The following is a 21691-nucleotide window of genomic DNA, read 5'->3' as shown; positions in this document are numbered from 1 at the left end:
AGACCCCGCACAGTGTGGGAAGCCTACGGCACTGTGTATGCCCTTTTTTAGAGACTTATTCCTGATAATTTGGTTGCAATTTTAGTTTAAACCTGTCACAGTTTCAACTGTTTGTGACAAAAAAAATGTGGGTGCCACACCACATTCTCTTTTAAACTTGCACGAATACCAACTTTATGAAAGTAGTATTAGCTTATTGCTTGACAGAGTGGTCTGCTACGCTGTTTACTTTTATGTTTCTCAATAATGCAGAATCAAAACAGAGTCAGAGAGGCACGCAGGACGGCACGAGGGATGTAAGTTAATACATATTGACGGTGATTGGTGTGAAGCGGCTAAGTGTGGAGTGGCGTCGACAATTTTGTTCGCGGGACATGGAGACCCCCATTCTTTGTGGACAAACTTCTTAATGGAAAGAGGGATTAAGGTGACTGTGATTGTGTTCAAAGAGGAGACTTGATTGCCAAAAAGTAATATTCTTCGTGAGTGCTTCAATAACGTGGATTTAAGTGTGCCTTCGTAGCTAACCGAACCACAGGATAAATTCTCGTGTCGAGATTTTGCTTCTTTTTATCCCATCTTTACATTTTTCTCATTTCATATTGCAATTTATGTGCCTTTACTTTCATAGAGTAGTATCTTGATAGAATTGACTATAAGTTGCTAAATTCTTTTGGGATGAGAGTTTCTCACTAGTTGAACTATAGTTACACATTTAGATAGAAGTTTTAGTTTAAATTTATGTGTAAATAGTTGGAGCCTTAGATTAAGATTTTTAAGTTGTCTAATTCATTCATTCTCCCTCTTAAATTAGAGCACCCGATCACTTTCATTTGTAAAACCGGACGAAAATAAACCAGACACTATGTGAAGCTAGGTTTTCCTCCACTTGATTTGATTTTACTAGTGAAACTGTTTCGGGAGACGGACCTACATATTAATCCTCACACATATTCTTGAAGTATACGTGTAAGAGACAGTCTCTTGACGAAGAGACGGCTCTTCTCATCCCTCTCTTTTTCTTTTTTTTCCCCACCTAGACTAAATATTATATTAGGACAAAGTTCGATTTACTTTCCTAAACTATAGCCAAAGTCTGGATAACCCCCTAAACTATAACTTGGTTCAATTTATCCCTAAACTATGTTATTTAGTTTACTTTACCCCATAACACAATTTATCTTTTCTGTTTCTCATTACACAAGTTGAATTTTAATTTCAAATTTTGCAAGATAGTAGTGGACATCACAATGCATATTTAGAAAAAGTTTCATAATTTTATCCCATTAGTTTTCATATAATTTTGAACTCCAATGACTAATTTATTATTAAATATCCTAACCTATCAAAATAATTATAAAAAATTATGATTTATTTTTCTAACATGTGTTATGGTGTGTACTATCATATTATAAAATTTCAACTTAAAACTCCACCTATGCATGGAGAAATGAAAAATACAAATTACAGTAGGAGATAATTTGAACCAAATGAGATAGTTTGAGGGGTAAAATGAACCAAAAAATAGTTTAGAGAGTTATCCAGACTTTGGCTATAGTTGAGGGGAATAATTTAGACTTTTTTCCTATTATATTTTACACTAATAAGCTAGTTCACTTGGCATCATTATTGGAGCAGGCCGTATAGACGCACAGTAGCATGCACGCATAAAAAATGTTGCAGGACACAAGCGTAGCACCCTGGTGTGGGACCACCATGATGACTACTTCCATGCATGATTGGGCTATTTTTCTTTCTACTAACTTGTAGATGCAACTTCTTGATCTTTCTCTTCAGCATGTGCTTGCGACTAATTATATGCTCAGATAAGCAGACCGTGGGACAAAACTAAGACCCGCTGGAGCTATATTTTACTCATGGAACATCGCCACTTGTCGAAATGGGATAGATCAGAATATATTTGCATAGTGTAACTGTATTAAATATATTTTTTGACAACTTATTAAATATAGTATTTGACAACTGTATTAAACATATATAACCATGGGTCCTGCTTAATTTTTTTGTGTGAGGGGTAAGGGGGGAGGGGGGTGTTTCCTGACGGAGCAAAGAGTGTATAAGGAAAATAGTTTCATTAGGCTATTATTGTTATTTTGATTATTGAGTGACAACATAGTCGATAGGACTAACAAATTTGTAAGTTCATATTTGTAGGAGTTCTAGATCCTATGAATAAAATCCAATTCATAGCCAAGATGCATAGTAAAAATCCATAGAATATTTTGAAGGTGTCCAAATGGCAGTTGAGGTCGATTGGACAAGCACTACTCCAGCACCCCTCATCACCGCCGGTTCGTAAGGAGTATCACCAACGGTTCGGGATGCGTTGGATTTATGTCGTTGGTGATAGTGGGGCCATCACCGCCGGTTCCAGAACCGTTGGTGATGTGCACCCATCACCGCCGGTTCGTATCTGGAACCGTTGGTGATGGAGACATCAACACCGCCGGTTGAATACACGAACCGGCGGTGAAGACCTTTTTCCCATCAAAAAAAATATTTTCATATAATAATATTGCATCATTTGTATAACATATATAATATATAATTATAGCAGCAGAAATCAACCATATGAGCTCATACATCGAGATTAAACAAAAGAGTCCATACAGTCACATCTCAGCCTAAGTAGAAATAATTTTCAGCGCATGAGGCACATCATAGCCCGCCTGCTGAACAAAATAGATTGTAGAGCAACTGAATCACTAAGCCCTCTCAAGTCTCAACATAAAAGAAGAGACAAGCTTGATAATGATCTGAACCGAGGCCTTTATATAGAATCTATCAGCAGAGTCAGATAGTGAAAATTAGGATGGAACCAACCATTTTTGTAGAATCAGCAAACCAGGTGTTATATAATATGGCATGCATTAAACATCTACAGAATTACTTTTTACATATGCCTGAGCTCATATATCATAGGCATGAAAGGCAACAACATCGTAAGCTAATTCTTTTGCACTCAAAAGTTAACTTGCAATGAAATACTCCTCCATCCCAACTAATGCCCAAGACATCTTTTCCATATTCAGTTAATGCCTTTAGAAGTGGATGGAACATGGAATTTAACTCAAAAGGGGCAATCCGCTAGAATAAAGAAATGAACATTGCTAAATATGAAGTAAATCAATGACACAGATCTATCAGCTCAAATGGCAAGAAGTATAACACATTATAAAATGAAAACCATCTAGAAACATGACAAAGGGGGAGTAGAATGCAGAGGAGCCATGCTGAGCAATAATTTTGACACAAAGCTAAAAGGGACTAAGAATGAACATGCCGTCTCTACCAAAAAACCCTCCAAGCCCCTTTTAACCCCTTATTCAAGCGAACATCTATCGCCTTAATTATTATTACACCTCCAGGCCATCTAAACTTCTGGAGTCAACAATGACAACCATGGAAGAGCTCTGTATTCCTCATATATATAGCTTCTGGATTTTTCAGGAGTGATGCATATACATTTAGGTTTTCAAATATTGAAAAGTAGGCCTAGGAATCAGCATCACAATTCTAACACAGCATTCTACTTGGTTTATTTAGGCACATGCTCTAAGAAAATATCATAAATGAATGTCATTGTAATAAGGAACTCACCATTTGTCAATAGATGGGAAATACAAGTTCATTCCAAGCATATGGAACTCCAGGAAGGCACCAGTGGCTGCAATCAAATATGGTATTAGGATGACTCCAAAGGCCAATATGAGCATCGCTTCTGAAGGCCCCCATCAAAGTCACATTTAGTATTGTCCGCTGTACAGGTCAGGCAGGTAATGTTCAAACTTGTATGTTGCAGGATTATAGTAAGAAAAAACAACTCCCTAAAATGTTACTTACGGTTGGATTAGTAACAAGAAGATCATCTCCTACAATCTGCACTTGCTCTCCAATCTCAGCAGTGAGTTTGGCATAGGTGGCCCAGTCATCCTGATCAAATGGGTCTTCGATGGACACAATAGGATATTCAGAAACAAAGGACTTGTACAGATCTTTCAGGCTGTCACCTGAGATTTTGTTTGAACCATCGTTGTTCTGGCAAAGAAAGTTAATTAACGTAAATATAAATAAAAACTCATTTGTTATCATAAGCCCATAGATAACTTAAACAACAGCATAAAGAACAGCTATAAGTAAATAAAAGGCTTAATAAGAAGTTGCAATTCTTACTTCCTCCTTGAAATTAAGATCATAAGTCTTATCCTTCTCACTGAAGAATTCAGAAGCAGCAACATCCATTCCAATAACCACCTGCCATGGATAGGTTGAATCAACAATACACGAAGGTTGAATTATGAGGTAAGTAGTGAAGAGAGGAGGTACCTTTCCAGTGTATCCAGCCTTTTCTATAGCTGCCTTCAACAGTTCAAGGCCCTCTTGAGTTTATAATACATAATTATTGCAGCAGAATTGAACCATAAGATATTATACATTGAAATCAAATGAGAGAGTTCAAACATCATAATAAAAAATATAGAGTCTACGCATCAAGTTTAAGAACATCTAGTCCATACACCAAATATATTATAATGCTTGACAAGAACGATACGATCTAGACATTACACCTAGATTATGTTGTACTCAGATCCTGGCTTAACCACGTAGTCCACAAGCCATCCAGCTAATTCTTCTTGAAGTTCTACTAGCTCGCCCATGAGCAATTCACGTGAATCCAACTCAGTGTTCTAGAAAAAAAATGACACAACAACAAGATATTAGACAAGTTAGATAATTCAAGACACAAGAACATATATCAATTAACCATTTCATACAAACCATTTCGGCGCTTCTGCAATCGCCGGTGTAGCAGTGCATGTAATGCATTACATAGAACCCACAGTGATCGTTGCCCGGAGGCTGCTTGAGGATGTATTTAGCCTCTTCTACAGTGAAGTCTCCCCAAAAAGGTCTATGGATTTTGCTTTTCTTACGGTACTTAGCGAAGGCCCTATATATGAGCGAAATTGCATGAATAAGACACACGACATTGAAATATCGTATAAATTCACTTGCTTTACTTACTTGTTGACGACATCAATGACGGGCTGGATTAGTGATAATGGCCTCTTTCGTGAGTCATAAACCTCGATTCGACTATCGTTAAGGCTGATATCGAGTAGGACATGATGATAACTGTATATAAGACACAACAAAGCAAATTAATAATAACCGTGGTGAGAATAACTTTGATATGGAATTAAAAAACAAACTTACAAGCAATTGTATGAAAGAAGTATGGATCTTTTATCCTGCATGGAGAGGAAAGCTTTGTACAAGTAGTCAACAGTACTTGGTAAATTGACTGTGTTCTCATGTACGGTGCTAGGGTCCAAGAAGCCTATATTGTTAATCCCACATCGTCTACATTTGTGTGACTCCATTCTAGAAAAAAATAATGAAAAGTTTAAAATGCTAATGAGTGATAAATGACGACAGATGATTAGTAGTGAGGATACTTACACAGTCCACAAGGTCATAATTGAGACGTCGAGAGCACCCTGTTGGTAGAAATGATACAAGTGCTCGAAATCAACCTACACTCTGCCTTCCCCCTTATGAAGATCTTCATCAAGATAACTTGCCCCAAATAGCTTACCTTTTTGCATCTTGTACCAAGAATGCAACTGTCGCATTCTTGTGGGTAGCTTCGGGATTTGTTCTGGGGCCACTAGATCTTTCCCCAATTCAAATTTCCAAGTAATCGGTGGTAGTGACAATGGTTGTTTCCACCAATCTTCTCCATACTCAATTTGAAGAAGTTCTAACTCTGTCATGTTGTTTTGTTCACAAAATGCGGCCCGTTCAGCTACATTTAACTTGTGTGCAGCTCAGGTTCATTCACGCCACCTCTCTATATTCATAGTTCGCTCATAGTCTGAAAGCAGAGGTTGATTATTTCCAGTTTGCGGCATTTTCATTAAGTTTAAGAAATGGTCCATTGCACCTTTGGGGACTATGAAGTCCTCCTCTACTTTCTTTCCTTTTTCTTTGAGTAGCGATGTTATGCTTCCACTCACCTGTTTCTTGCTCGTCCCTTCACATGGTCCCTCTGGCTTTTCTGCCGGTTCTGAATATTGCTTCTGAGATGATATTTTCTGTGTTCTCGATGATGTTCGCCTTTTTTTAGGAGGGCTAGGAGGAGTTAGCTCTCTTTGAGGTGACGGCGGGCTTGATTCTCTGTTGGACTTTGGTGAAGGAGGTAGGTCCCTCTCCGGTGACTCTCGAGGATCATCATCGGATGACTCAGATTCTGATTCAAATATTATGTAGCGTTTCCGCCACGCCACAAATCCTCCGATGTTATCCCCTAGCAACCTACTGTCATCACCGGGGATATCCAACTCCACATTTTTGTATTTCATCTTAACAAGAGAATCAACGGTAAAGGGCGATTATGCAGCATAACCCCTTCGCCGGTTGGCCAAGCCTGACCTACAGCCACCTTCATATCAAAGAACTTCTGATGGATGTATAGCTTGCAGGTTGTTGGTTGTGTGATCTTATCCACAGGGAAGGTGACTCCAACATCCTCCTCAGGCAACGCAGTGCTTCCACAGCTACTCCGAACCAACCCTTGTGGACTTGTAAGATCTGGCGCAACATCTCTCATTGCTTCTCCTGGTGCCAAGGGAGCACCACGGGAAAGTGATTCCACAAGCTCAGCCCGAAACTTCTCATTCGTTGCATTTACTTCTTCACGGACAGCTTGTAAAAGACTTTGCAACTCGGCCTGTTGTTGAGCATTCCTCCTCCCACGGCTCCTGTATGTGCCCAAATGTTCGGGGAAGGCACACCTCCATGGAACATTGCCGGTCCCACGTGTGCGCCCTGGGTGCTCTTTGGATCCAAGTGCTCGAGTCAGCTAATCGTTCTCCCTGTCTGGCACGAAAGCGCCAGTGGAAGCAGCCTTGTGTGCTTCCTGAATCTTGCGTCCAAGATCCTCAGCATCATGATCACGAAAACCAAGGGAACCATCAAGATTGTAGTACGCACCCCTCGCTAGAAGATACCTCACGGCCCGAGGATCCCACCCATCTGGCTGCAGCGTAACACCACTATGGACCAGCCTCTCTGCTTGCTCCTCCTACTCGGGTATTTTTCTAATATACCCACGAGAGCCGGTCTTATGGGGCTTATCATTTTTCCTACAATTCTGTGAATTTGTGGCGCTGCTAGCTTGTGCCTCCTCTGACCTCTTGTACAAGACAAACTGTTCCCAAAAAGGTCGTTGGTTCGGAAAATCCTTACAATCTGGCTCAGTTTCATTCTTCACATGCTTGTTCAAGGTAAATTTGAAGTATCTGAAAGAGTTGCCCATGAGAAACAGTGCTCGACGCCGTGCTAATGGCTCTAAATCCTCGGGGAAGATGAACTTTTCTTTCAACTTGGCCCAACATATTTCCTTGATTGAGTCCGGTACCACCCAAGTCTTATCCTTCGCATTCCAATACCTGTACGTGATGGGCACATTTTCCTTCACCACCACCCCAATAGCTGACTTGTATGGCCCCATCACCTTGACAGGAGCGACGGGCTCACCTAATTCATCGAGCTCGGTAATAAGAGACCGACCCTTAGGCATCTTGTTCCGACCTCGTTTGGCCCTACCGGCAGCTGATGTCGTGGTCTCTTCCTCAGTCTGAGCTGGCGCCTGCACATATGTTGAACAGTTATTTCCTACAATTGACCAATTAGAAGAGCACACATATATGCGACACTGAATTACCTCATCATTTTGGTTGTGGTTTAAGTACTCAGAAGGGCTTCCATCCCCTCCACCCTCACTATTACTACGGGCCCCTCCATATGAATGGCAGTAATCCATTCACGACAAATATGGCAGTAATCCATTCACGACAAATATGTCTACTTCGCATGTATATAATAGTTCTAATAAGACATATATTTAATAAGTTTTACACCATACGAAGTGGAGGCATATAATTAATAAAAATACTTTAATTCTTTTTAAATATTACATGGTTAAATTAGTACATAAATAGTGAAAAGATAGCTTCAATTGACGATGAGGGCCTCGTTATGATCAAGTCGCACATAAGCTGGTTCTTCTCCCTCTTCAAACACAGGTAGGTCGATATCGGGTCCAAGTGGAGGCATGTCCTGAAATCCCTTCTCTTCATCCTCGGTCATATTTTCAACACCGACGATCTTCCTTTTCCCTTGCAGCACCACATGTTTGCCCTCATTCGCTAGGTACTTTGCATAGAAGACTTGGACTACATCTTTAGCCCATATGAATGGTTCATCCTTATACCCTATGTTGGTGAGGTCAACGACCGTCATGTCGTACTTGTCCGTGAACACACCCTTACGAAGCTTGATCCACTGGCACCGAAAAAGAGGGATTTTAGTGGTCCGTACTCTAGCTCCCATATCTCTTCTATGAACCCATAATATGTCTCCAATTGACGATTGTCATTGTAAGCATCGATACGGACACCACTATTTTGGTTGGTGCTTTTCTCATCTTGTTTTCTAGTGTAAAATGTGTATGCATTTATCTCATATCCTTGGAACTTTAGGACCGTACTAGATGGACCGATGGCCAAAAGATCTAGTTGAGCATTGCCGGTATCGACACCTGCTAATTTAAGTCGTAACCAGCTTCCAAACTCCTCTTTATGTTGTTTTGTGAGCCATGCTTCTGACCTACCGCGATATTTACCTTGTAGTTCTCTCTTGTGCATTTCAATATAAGGTGAGACTACAGATTCCTGCTGCAGAATGATGAAATGTGCCTGATTAAAACTAGCCAGGTCATCGATACGAACTAATTGCTCACCAATCATACCTCTGCCCCCCAGCCTTCCCTCATGACGAGATACTAGAACTCCCATTCTATTAAGATCCAGGTAGTATGTGCAGAACTCAACTGCCTCCTCTGTAGACCGTCCATTAACCATGCACCCTTCTGGACGATATCTATTCCGAACATATTTTCTTAGAACACTCATCAACCTCTCGAAAGGAAACATTTGATGCAAGAAGATTGGACCAAGAGCTTTTATCTGGGCAACAAGGTGAGTGATAAGATGCACCGATATATCAAAGAAAGTTGGTGGAAAATGCATCTCGAGTCGATTAATTGTGTGAATCAAGTCTGCTTGCAGCTTGTCAAGTGTGTTTGGGTCTATGACCTTGTGTGAGATTGCGTTGAAGAATGAGCACAACTTTATGATCGGATCTCTGACCTCCACGGGAAGCACGCCCCTCAGAGCAACTGGGAGCAACTGTGTCATAATGACATGGCAGTCATGGGCCTTCATGCAGCTCATGTTGAACTTTAACTCCTTCATGTTTGCAAGCCTTCTGATGTTTGATGAGTAGCCCGTTGGCGCTTTGAGTTCGTGGAAGAAGCTACAAATTTTCCTTTTCTCAATTTTATCCAAGGTCCAAGATGCAACCGGAAGCTTCGTCTTCCCATCATGTTGAGTAATTGGATGCAGCTCACTTCTGACATTCATATCTTGCAGGTCCTGTCGAGTTTCAAGTGAGTCTTTTCCTTTACCTTTCATGGCCATTAATGTTCCGAGCGTGCTCTCGGTAACATTTTTAGTTAGATGCATGCCATCAAGTGCGTGACGAACAATCAAGTCCTGCCAATAAGGGAGTCTCCAGAACAAGGATTTTTTTTCCACAACGAATCAGCTGGAGCGGGTACACTTCCTTTGCCCTTTCCTAGTACAACTCTTAGTTTTACTAACCTTCTTGTATATCTCCTTCCCATCTAGAAACTTGGGAGGTAAACGTTCATCCCTTGTACCATCAAAGGATTTCTTGTTCCGGCGATATGGGTGAGCCTTTGGAAGGAACCTACGATGACCCATGTAAACCATTTTGTTGCTATTCTTCAACCATCTTGCGTCGGTATCATCCAAACAAACCACACATCCCTTGTAACCCTTCGTTACTTGGCCTGCTAAGCTACCAAGGCCGGGAAGGTATGTGATTGTTACAAACAAAATTGCCTTCAGAGTGAAGTGTTCTTGCTTGTACTCATCCCACACCCTGACACCATCGTTCCACAACTTCATTAGATCATCCACCAGTGGTTCCAAATAAACATCGATATCATTTCCAGGTTGTTTTGGCCCTTGGATTAGTAATGGCATCATGATGTAGGTCCGCTTCATACACAACCAAGGAGGAAGGTTGTATATGCAAAGAGTTACAGGCCACGTACTGTGTTTGCTGCTCACCATGTTAAAAGGACACATCCCATCCGTACTCAAAACCGAATCTTATGTTTCTTATTTCCTTTGCAAACCGATTCTTGTATTTGTAGTTGATAGCTCTCCACTATGAACCATCTGCAGGGTGTCTGAGATTCCCATCAACGAGTCGATCTTCGGCATGCCACCTCATCAGCTTGGCAGTCTTCGCGTTTGCAAACAACCGTTTCAAACGAGGAATGATAGGAAAATACCAGACGACCTTGGCAGGTGGTCGTTTGTTGCGGTCACCTTTCATTAACAATGCCGATTCAGGACATTTGTACTGTGAAGCTGAGCACACTGGACATGCATCCAAGTCTTCATATTTGCCGTGATACAAGATGCAATCCTTAGGGCATGCATGGATCTTTTGTACCTCCAGTCCCATTGGGCAAATCATTTGCTTCGCCTGGTATGTGTTTTCAGGCAACCCGTTAGGGCTTGGTAGCAACTTCTACAATAAGCTTAACAAATCATCAAATCCCCTGTCTGACAAACCATTACTAGACTTCATCTCCAATAGCATCAGGTTTGCTTCAAGTTTAGACACGCTGCAACTTGGGTAAAGTGGTGTTCTTGCATCTATCCTCATCTGCTCCAACTTCTTCAGATTCTTTTCGTCAAGAAAGTCAGATTCTTTTCGTCTAGTGCATCCGCAACATCATCAGCAACTAATGTTTCCTGCATGGTTTCATTTACGCTTTCATGTCCGGTTTCCTCTACTATTTCCGGGTTAGTTGTTTCCTCCACTGTTTCATGCCTGTCCTCATGGACGGAGTGCATTGTCTCACCAACCTCACCATGCTTGTTCCAAACTTGGTAGTTGGGCATAAAACCTCTAAATAACAGATGAAAGCGGATCTGCTCAACATTGCCAAACTGCTTCTGATTTTTGCAATCAATGCATGGGCAATACACGTAGCCATCATCTTGTAGATTCTTGTGTGCCTTGGCAGTCTGCACAAACGAGTCCACACCATTGACAAAATCCAAATTTCCAGCCTTTGTACCGTACATCAAACCTCGATTCATCTATGCACACAAGAAAACATCCAAGAATCTGAATTTAGTAAAATTATCATCTCAACACATAAATTTTTAGTTTATCAAGTTTCGTAACAAATATCACACTTTAAGGGCCATCTAAATCAATTAAGAAAGAGGCTTTACTTCAATAATTAAAATATCTACTTCAATTTTTGTCAAGTTCCTTATCATCAAAACTAAGAAATGCCATCTAAATTAATTAAGAAAAAGCATTTACATCTCGATCATCACAATTAATAAATATCCTATAAACTAATTAAGAAAGACCCCTTACATCCCAATCATCGCAATTATGACAACAATCTAACCATAAAGAGCTAGTTCTTACCTTCAATCAAATATGTGAAGTCCAGTCCTCAAAATTTAATGAGCCTCCATGATGACTTCATGATGAGTGTTCACGAGAAATTATCCTAAAGTGAAGAAAAAGAGACTCTCCTTGATCAATTCATCACAAAATGAATGACTAATCCTAAGATAAAGGCTATGAATCAAATGAATTGCTAGCTACAAACCTATCACAAGTTGGTTCACTCAAACAACAGAAAAAGAAGCCCCAATGATGAGAAATGATCCAAAAATGGAGAAAAAAATCCTCCTTGATCAATTCATCACGAAATGCATGATTAATCCCAAGAAAATGGGTACAAAGCCAATGAATTGATGGCTACTAACCTTAGAATAAGTTGGTGGAGCCAATACATCAAGAATGGTGAGGTTTCATGAGAATTTCGGCAAAATTCGGCAGCAACAATGGAGGAGAGATGTGTGGCCGTCGGGTTGGAGAAGAAAGGTGGTGGGAGGAAGGAGGAGTTGGGGTTTTGTACTGTACAGGATTATCACCGCCGGTTCTAAATACGAACCGTTGGTGATGCTGTTTATCACCGCCGGTTCGTGTTACAAACCGGCGGTGATATGCTCGCAGGACATCACCAACGGTTCGTAACACGAACCGGCGGTGATAATAAGCATCACCGCCGGTTCCAACCGCCACTACGGCCACCTACTGTGGACCCGGCGGTGATACCTTATCACCGCCGGTTCATGTTGAACCGGCGGTGATAGCCCGTTGGCAATGGCCAATTCTCTAGTAGTGAAGTGTCAACATGGATCAGAGCATCTGATGATCTGATGGTATCAAGAATAAACGGGTCGGAGCAATATATAATTAATTGCAACAACAATCAAGTGAAAAGAAACCTACAGCATCAGATGAAATGATGTTTTACCGAATGATCCAATACTATGCCAAGAGGCCTCGGTGCAAAGTGTGGTGTGATTACTCAAAGAGCATGTTTGCCGATAGAAGGTTTTGGGAGAAAACTCAGTACCGAAGATCCGATGGGCATCAGATGAAGGCGTTGGTGCAATGATGCAAGCAAAAGATGGCGTGGTAGAAATAAAGGGGTCAATGGCTATGTGGCAAAAAAGGGTGGTACCAGATGATTTGATACCCACAAAAAAAGAGTGGCGGTTCATCCGGTACTACTATTATTTTTCTTCATCCGGTACTAGTAACAATAAAATTGAGATTCATCATTGTTAACCATTGTAACTTAATTTTACAATGCAAATCGTTGTTGATAAGAGGCAAACCACTAATGCATAAATGTCTCTAATAACATGCATTCGTTGTCGTCAACTCCCAAAGCAACTACGTTTAAACAACATGCACAAATAACATATATAGCTAACCTGTGCTATTCCAAGTTTATGATAGCTTAATCTATAATTATGAACAATTAAAAATATAGTTTATTAGTGGTTGTCTAGCTGAATGATTTGATTATATATACTAAAGGAACTGATAGGAGCTATCCAAGAATAGAAAAGGATAACATGGCTGACCAAACGGTGCCCTTAACTAGAACAAAAATATTTATGTAGAACAACGATGCAAATTTAACTATAGTGGCAATATAAAATGTTACCTCTTCTAACCAACCACCTACTCCTATCCCATGGCCCACGTATAAAATAAAAACATGTGTGCGATGCACTAAGATAACTTGGTTAGTGGCGGATCTAGGAATGAATTGTGTGTGTGTTGGGGGGGGGGGGCTGATTTTCTTCTTCCTCTCTCTTCCTCCTTTCTCCTCAAACATAATGGAGGGGGGGGGGGGCATGTTTAGTTGTCTTTGGTAACCTAGCTTGCCCACTAGAGATGTAAATGGATCGGAAATGAATGGATACACATATAGATAGTTACTATTCTTCTCGGATTTGGATTGGGTATGAATAGTGTCAAATTTGTCGGATAAGAAATAACACCATCATAAAAAACTAAATTTTATTTTCAATTACGGTGTCGGATACTGAATATCCGACCTCGGATACGTGCGGATACTTGTCACTCTAAACGGATTCAAACTCGAATATGAACGGATATTATCAGTTCCATTTACACCCCTATTGCCCACTATAGCCTAGCGAGGTTTGGCTCTCCCTCAAAATTAACGAAAATCCCTGCCCAAATTCAAACCAAGCGAAAGCAACCAAAACTTCTGTTTGTTTGTTCTCTAATAACCTTTCAAATTATTATGATTTTCTCTCATATATTTTTCATTTCTTAATTATGATTTTTCCAAAGCCTGTTTTTCTAATCCCTCTGGGATCCATCCTCCCCAACTCTGTTCATGTAAAGCATCCACCACTTCGCCCTCATATATACAAAGTGTTTCGTGTGAACTTCTAGCTAGTCCTGGAAAGTTCTGTAGGAATGAATTAATACATTCAAGCATGCAAGCTCTCAATGATTTGATCCAAAATAAGCAAAAGGGTTGGGCACCGCAACTGTTGATAGATCATGGGTGTGCCATTACCAATGCTATAGTATGAAATGTGCATGAGCACTCTTAGCTTAGCTTATTCAATTCAAAGTGCATCTTTTACAGCTGGTGCGTGCCATGGATCTGGTCAGGTTATGCACGCACTACGGGATCTGTCCTTTAAGTATAATAACTATGACCAAATAATTTAGTGATCATCATGCATCCTTCACAAGGAGTCAAGGACACCTCTTGCTCACCACGCTGACAAAACAAGCTGCTATGCCCATAGTAGTTTTCTTCCACGCAGGCAGGCAGGCAGTCTGAACAATGAAAAGGAGACAAATTAGTTTTAGGCCTTATTACAACTGGTAAGCTATGATTTGTATTGGAATCCGTCCTTTTTGGTTGCAAGTGAGCTGGTGTTCTCTGGATATGAAATTTAAAACCTCTTACTTTATTCACGTTGTAACAATGTCGGTGGCACGCCACATGCCCCAAATAATCTGTAGATCTCGATCTGCAAGAGTTGTTTATAGTAGCAGAGACCTCAGTTCAACCACTGTTTGTTTGGTAGTTCCGAAAAGAATCATACAAATATTCAGAGCGGCCTACAGCTTTCGAGATAAAAAAATCTGTCCAAAAATAAAGTGTGTTATTTTCCATCACCGCCTTCAAGTCATGACACGAGTGACCAACAATTCTAAGTCAAACATTTGCATTGAAAATTTACAAATTAAAAAACGAGCGTAGACTGCTGATTGGTCATAGTGTGGCCCGTGGGATCACGGATACCTGCTGCAGCTCTAACTAACAACTTTTTTTCTACAGCTTTTAGATGCAACTTCTTAGTCCTATATAAGCGTAAGCTTGCGAATAATTATATGTTGAGATTAGAACATCAAAGGGAGAAAAATTTATCATATAGCTCATTACATAATAGTAATTCACTAGTACAGAATGCCCCTTTAGTCCCAGTTCCAAACTTCACTAGTACAGAATGCCACAGGACTACAAATCCAGGGATTCCGGATATGCCAAAAAATGTTACTCCACACCAAGGGCTCAAACTCATGACCTCTTGCCTCACGTATAGCTTCTTTACCACCCTACCAACATAGTCCATGTGACACCAATGCAACTGGGATGCTTTCCTTCTAAAATAATCCGTAGAATCCCTTTAGTCACAATTGGTGGTTAGCTCCAGTTGGAGCGTCCAACCGGGACTAAATGGTGACTCTTTAGTTCCAGTTGGTATTACCAACCAACTTTTAGTCCCGAATTGTAATATCAACCAGGACTAAAGATGGACCTTTAGTCCCGGGCTCAACGGTAGCCGGGACCAATGTGCAAGACCCAAAAAATCTTTATGTACAAGTGGTTATTAACTGATGGAAGATCGTATATGTTGACTGAGGCAGATCCATATGAATACATGCATAATTGTTCCAGTACATCAAAGGACCTAATACAAGATAAACGCCAATGAGAAATTAAACGATGTATCATCTCTCTTTTTTGCGAGGAAAACGATGTATCATCTCTTGACTAGGTTGGTTTGGAGTTCAAGAACTCAATGACCTAATACTTCAAGCAGCATGTACTTTTCTGCACTGCTAGATACTCAAATGAAGTCTAAAAAAGTTATGGAATTTGACCCAGTTAATACATCAAGCATTTACTTTTGCACTGCTAGATAGATCAAAAATTAAAACAAAATCCAAAAGTCGGCATCAAGTTAACTGCTAAAATTCATACTATTTAATTCACCATGACCGAGTGCAAATAACTATAAATACCGGGTCCTGCTTGTGCTGCATTCAAAAGAGAACTATTGCTCATGCTATGCGTGTTCGGCGCATAGCTTTCAGCAATGATAACTAAGCAAGTGCATTGTGCATATATTATGAAGGAAATAATAACCCTGTAGACTAAATATAAATAAGATCATCAGATCATGGTTCTACACGGTTACAACAACTCATGCATATATTGTTCTAACCGACATCATCATGCATGCTTCATCAAACTCCCTGAGAAATTATTTACATGACACACAATGATAACATATCAAAACTAGACCTCCATGACAGCTCAATTATACAATAACTTATTAGGTTTGCTAGTGCCTATCAAGCATGCATGATTCAATTACACTAAAGGACAAAGCTATCCAAGAATAGAAAATGCCAGCCACTACTACAATAGCAATTTGTATCAGCGTCCCCCTTTTTTTTCCAAGGACGGGTCAAATGTGACCCGCTCCTACAACTGGAGCGGAGCTACTATAATAGTTGAATCGCCCCTAAAAATTATGGATATTTTCAAGGACGAGAGATGCCATCACTCGCTCATTATTTCTAGGGGACGGGCCATTGGCCCAGTGGCAAGGTCCCAGGTGTTGGCCGGGATTTTCCCGAAATTTGTGTTGGCCGGGATTTTCCCGAAATTTTCTTCAGTAGGAGCCTCAAGCGCCTATTGACCACAATGGGATGAAGTGCCCACGCCTTCATTTTGCACTCAGTAGCTGTGTGTATGTATAGATTGTAGTTTCTGGTTAGATAGGGAGCGTATGTGGTGTGAGTTCATCAGAAACTACATCTTATATCTAGGATGAGGCTTTAAAAAAAATAACCAGACAAGGTTAGGGTTCACAATCAGGAGACTATTCGTCGGAGTCCATTAGATCTAAAGGGAAGATCGTCATAGGAAGAGCAGGTCGACGATGACGATGACGATGACGATGACGATGGTGGTTGGTTGGCAGTGTAGAGACAAGGGGAGCTCTACCAACTTACGTGGCGGAAAATAGATGGTACGAGGCTAGGCAGGAGAACCTCAATCCAATAGATCATCAAGGTATGAAGAGGGTGTGGATTTGATAGTGGACCCAGTGATGGATCCGCTAGAAACGCATGGAAGGAGCCTATACACAAATAATTTTGAACTGGCAATAGCTACTTTAATAGCATGTTTACTAATTTTTAACAAAACAAATATAAAACTAAATGACAATGCCGCGATTATTCTACAGTCTATACTCAACAGTCAAATTACTGACTAAATTGACCAGAAATTACTAAACTGAATTGTTGTATTATTGAATCAGTAATTAGTTAAGCGTAGCTACAACTAGCCATCTAGTGTGTAGAATGACATGTAATTTGAGTAAAAATACACTAAAATTAAAATTGTCGGTCACTTTGCATGCACCGGGGTTGTTTGGTTCCAATGGCTAAACTAATTGCAGAACTCTGGGGCTAAACTGCAAGACAAATCTAATGATGAGGTATAATCCATAGTTAGCAGATGATTACAGTAGCATTAATGTAGCAAATTATAGATTAGTGTGATTAACTAGCTTTAGCTAATCATCGCTGCTTTCTTCCTCCTCCTAAATCTCGCGGATAAATAAGCGAGCGGGAGAAAGCGGTTTGGACTCTATAGAGAGAGAGAGAGAGAGAGAGAGAGAGAGAGAGAGGGGAAAGCGGCGGGGGAAGGAAAGGTCAAGGCATCTCCTCCCTGTGGCGCCGCTTCTTCTTCTTCTTCGTCGGCGTCGGTCCGGAAGGGAAAGATTCTTGGGACGAGGCGCCGCGGAAGGGATTTCTTTGGACCCCCAGTGTTTCGCTTCCATGGAGAGGGATTTCCTGGGCGCGATTGGCCGGGCGGGGACGTGCGGCGGCGGCGGCGCGGTGAAGGAGGGCCGGGCGGAGTCAGGTCAGTGCTCGCTGCTCGCCCTTCTCTCTCTCTCCCTCTCTTGAGCGCATGGTCGTCAATTTTAACCGTAGCACACCAGCTCGCCGGTGCGCCGTCTGGTAGTCTGATCCACCGTTACTCGCCCCGCGACCATGGTTAGCGCGCAAGTAGTTCTGCAAATTAGAGAGAGATTTTAGTTTCCGAGAACACAAAAAAAAGAAAAAGGAGATTTACTCTGGCTCTGATAGTGAAATTAAATCCGCGACCGCTGCGGCATGTGACGTCTCCTGCGGCACATGTGGCGGTTTGTTGCAAGGCATGCGCGTCGGATTCGACCTGCAAAATCTCTGATTGGCTTCGATCGATGGCGTGCGCTCCAGATAACCCGCCGGCGGCGACGCAGTGGCAGTTCCCGGCGACGTCCGGCGCGGCGCCGGCGTTCATGTCTTTCCGGACGGCCAGGGAGGAGGGCAACAAAGAGTTCTCCATCTCCGGCTTCCGCCCGGCGGCGGCAACCGGAGACGCCTTCGACGGCATCAAGAAGCAGGCCTCCTTGCCCGTTATGCCTCAGCAGGTTCGCCCCAGCGACGAGCTCGCAGTCACAGTTCATGCTCTGGCCATGAGCTTCCGGCTGGAAGCTAAACGCTCTGAACTCTGAAGGTCTCAACCGTGCACTTATTTTGTTTCTGCAGAGGCAATTCGGGCTCAACAACCAGGTCACGGCGCTGCAGTATCCCGCTGCGCCCCACGGCCAGCGCGTGCAGGGGATGGATTACAAAGTGGCAGCGCGTCATCACCTCCCTGCTGGAAAAAGGATGGTTCAGCCGGTCTCGGTGCGGCATCCTGGGCCGTTCAACCAGGCGAATCCGATGCTCAGGTCGCAGAGCTTCCACAACGGCACTGTTGGGCCATTCAAGACTCAGCCTTTCACCATGAGCAATGGGTTCGGCGGTTCTACGGTTGGCATGTATGGCTCAAGGTATTGCTAACTTCCTCCTGAAATGATTTATTCACTTGCAGTAGGCCGCAACGCGAATTTTGAACTCACAAATGGATGGTTGACTTCTGTAGGAACCCGCGTAGTCAGACCTCAACGCAGTTGACAATATTCTACAATGGTTCTGTAAATGTATTCGATAACGTCCCCGTGGAGAAGGTATGTTATCTTTGTGATGGATGGAACAGTTTGATGTTACCACAGTTCCTTGGGCGTATTTGCTGATTGTGTTTCAATTGCGACAGGCTAAAGAACTTATGATGTTAGCCAGCAGGGCATCTATTCCAAGCCCACCAAGCGCACCCCACAAACCGGATTCACCTATTTCTGCCCCTGCAAAGGTCAATGTGCCTGAGGTTTTGCCTGCTAGGCAGATGGTAATTCAGAAACCAGAGCCGTCCGTGCCTCATACCACTTCAAGTCCAATTCCCGTTGTCCCACAAGTTGTGACTCTCTCCATGAATACATCCAACCGTACCATAGAACCCATGAGGCCAAAACCTGCTGTTCAAATGCCGGTCACTGCTCCTACCATTCAGGCAATGCCGGTCACTGCTCCAACCATTCAGGCAATGCCGGTCTCTGCTCCTACCAGTCAGGCACCCTCGTCTCAGCCAATGCCGCTGGCAACTACAAGTGCTGCTGTGCCAAGAGGTATGGTTTTCACCTGTTTGCAGTTCATATTGGACATGTTAGGATACAAAGAGTAACTAGCAGTTGTGTTTCGTACAACATTTCATCATGTTTCTGCTTGTTCCAGCTGTCCCTCAAGCTCGGAAAGCATCTCTCGCCCGATTCTTGGAGAAGCGAAAGGAGAGGTATAAATCATTATCCCTACCTATATGAAGTTTCCTGTGGTCTCCCCTGCAAGCAAAGCACCTGACCTTTATGCCTAGACTAATCTTCATCTTTGCATTTCCCCCCTGCAGAGTGATTAGTGTCGAGCCATACCCGACATCGAAGAGCCCGCTACAAAGCAGCGACACCATCGGCAGCCCTCGCGCTCCCACCAAATCGTCGTCTACAGAGATCGCCATGACGAGCAGCAACGGGGAGGGGCCCTTGCTCTTCGGCCAGTCCAGGAACATCAGCTTCAGCACCGAGGCCTGCCCTAGCACGAAGTTGCATATCTGATACCTTCGAGTGTTCGTAGTAGACTCCTCGCTCACCGACGCGGAAATCTGACTCCGCGTACGGATGAGGCGGGAAGATAGGAAGAGACGGACAATTAGATGTTGCTGAGTATAATTTTGTTTGGCTAGAGCTGTATCTATATGTAGTGTTGGCCTAGCCGCTACATAGCTGCTGCAGCGCGCAGCTGCCACTCGCTGGGGCGTTGCAGGCTCTTCTTGGTTTTTTTTCTTCTTTGGCCTACTCCATTGTAGTTTTCAGCCTAAGAAGACAGACGAGGTGCTTTTGCCTCTGAATGAATGTTATAGGATTATACAGATTTGTTTCTTCAAAAAAAAGGATTATACAGATTTCGCTCATGATGGCTCTCGTTTCTTTGTTGCACTGTTTTGAGCCTTAGAATTGAGGGATTAAAGTGGTACGGAAATTCACGTACTGTACTGACACCGTATTCCGTATTATGATACTGTTTTGTTTTTTGAAAAACATAACAGTTATTATTTACAATTAATTTTATAGTCATTTTTTACCGTATTTGATTTTATTAGTTTCATAAAAACGAGAAAATTCTGACCCGATTGTTTTCTTTTTTCGTATTATAATACCGCTACTGACCGTTCTAGATCAATTTCATCCCAGCACGTCATTGCATTAGGCATGCTCAGAATCAGAGCTGCAGTGGTGGCAAGCATTGTCGTGAGATTGCCATTCTACGGAGCTGTGCTGCACGGGCAGAGAGGATCGCCCCAGTTTACTAGAACAGTGACCGGATTGGGCTTGAGGCCTTGAGCTCTGTTTCACGGGAAAGGTCTGTAGCCCAACGAACGAGCCTAGAGCCCGTGTTGGGGGGCTGGGCTCCATTACGTTTTTTGTAGGCCCATATGGCATGGAAGAACACGAGGAAGAAGCCCAATAATCAAACACTGGCCCATTATGCAAGTGATTTTTCGGTAGCAAGGCCCGATAACTTTTTCCCAGGTAGGCCGCGAAAGGCAGTGGGGCCTAATACTGGCCAGATGTGCTCGTGCCGTGCTGATTCCAAACAGTCCACGGATCACGGCTGTCAGTGAGTGAAGCTTCGGCTCATTTTTTTTTTCTGGTGGAGAAAGCTCAGGATCCCTGATCCCCTGACCCCAGGAAAGGGACTATTGCAAAAGAAAAACAAAATAACAGTGTGAAATACACACACTTTTTAATGAAAAATGTGCTCAGACACGATCGCGAAAAAAATACACACACGATGACAGGACACATAGGAATAGGACCATGCCATCATCATGGAAGAAAGGAAGGAAGGATGTGTATAATTAATAAAGCTCCCTGGCCCATTTATGCACATGAGAAGCGATTGAGCGTGCGCACCCAGCCTGCCACAACCACGGACACGTCGGGCATGCATCACCACCCCGGGGACCCGGCCCGGCCGCGGCCAGGGGCCCTGACGAGAGCTCGCCCGTTCACGTCGTGCAAGCTCTCGCCGGCCGCCACGTTCCAGGTAGAAGCTAATTAAGGTCCTTGTTAACCCTTCCGACCGACCGACCTGTGCGGTGCGCCGCCCACTTCACCGGCCGGCGTCGTCGTGGCGATGTCAGCGTCGTTGTTCTCTCCGTCAGGGCCGGCGCGCTCATAACTTGCGCTTCCCCCTGAGTTAATCTATATACAGATATCTATTACTAAAGCGTCGTTTGGTCCACCTATGTTATTGATAGGTGGATCTTATTCCATTTCGTATGCGAGTCGAACCAACCCTCTACGTCCACGGCTCGATCACGTAGATGCCAATAAATTAACAC

General features: G+C 42.6%; 1 protein-coding gene and 1 long non-coding RNA gene across 2 annotated transcripts; one reads left to right on the top strand and one right to left on the bottom strand.

The window, feature by feature from the left end:
- Nucleotides 1-4046: 4046 nt before the first annotated feature.
- LOC120639196 lies at nt 4047-4423 on the bottom strand. The gene is made up of 3 exons (XR_005661317.1): nt 4348-4423; nt 4195-4275; nt 4047-4059 (listed from the first exon to the last, which is right to left on the bottom strand). It is a non-coding gene; the product is annotated as an uncharacterized LOC120639196 (long non-coding RNA).
- A 12671-nt stretch (nt 4424-17094) lies between these two features.
- On the top strand, nt 17095-20248 carry LOC120712394 (protein TIFY 6a-like). The gene is made up of 7 exons (XM_039998165.1): nt 17095-17791; nt 18151-18344; nt 18463-18749; nt 18842-18926; nt 19013-19421; nt 19528-19585; nt 19697-20248. The coding sequence occupies exons 1-7, from the start codon at nt 17707-17709 to the stop codon at nt 19899-19901; spliced, it is 1323 nt and encodes a 440-aa protein (XP_039854099.1). The 5' UTR covers nt 17095-17706; the 3' UTR covers nt 19902-20248.
- Nucleotides 20249-21691: the final 1443 nt, after the last annotated feature.

Source organism: Panicum virgatum, chromosome 6K (assembly GCF_016808335.1).
Source record: "Panicum virgatum strain AP13 chromosome 6K, P.virgatum_v5, whole genome shotgun sequence".
NCBI lineage: Eukaryota > Viridiplantae > Streptophyta > Magnoliopsida > Poales > Poaceae > Panicum > Panicum virgatum.
The sequence above is the reverse complement of the archived record's forward strand: the minus strand, read 5'-3'. Positions and strand labels throughout refer to the sequence as shown.

What these genes read in the sequence shown, in the direction of transcription:
- LOC120712394 (XM_039998165.1), top strand. Translation starts at nt 17,707, where the DNA reads ATGGAGAGGGATTTCCTGGGCGCGATTGGCCGGGCGGGGACGTGCGGC. An exon ending in TGCCCGTTATGCCTCAGCAG is followed by an intron (nt 18,345 to 18,462) that starts GTTCGCCCCAGC and finishes TTGTTTCTGCAG; the next exon opens with AGGCAATTCGGGCTCAACAA. An exon ending in TTGGAGAAGCGAAAGGAGAG is followed by an intron (nt 19,586 to 19,696) that starts GTATAAATCATT and finishes TCCCCCCTGCAG; the next exon opens with AGTGATTAGTGTCGAGCCAT.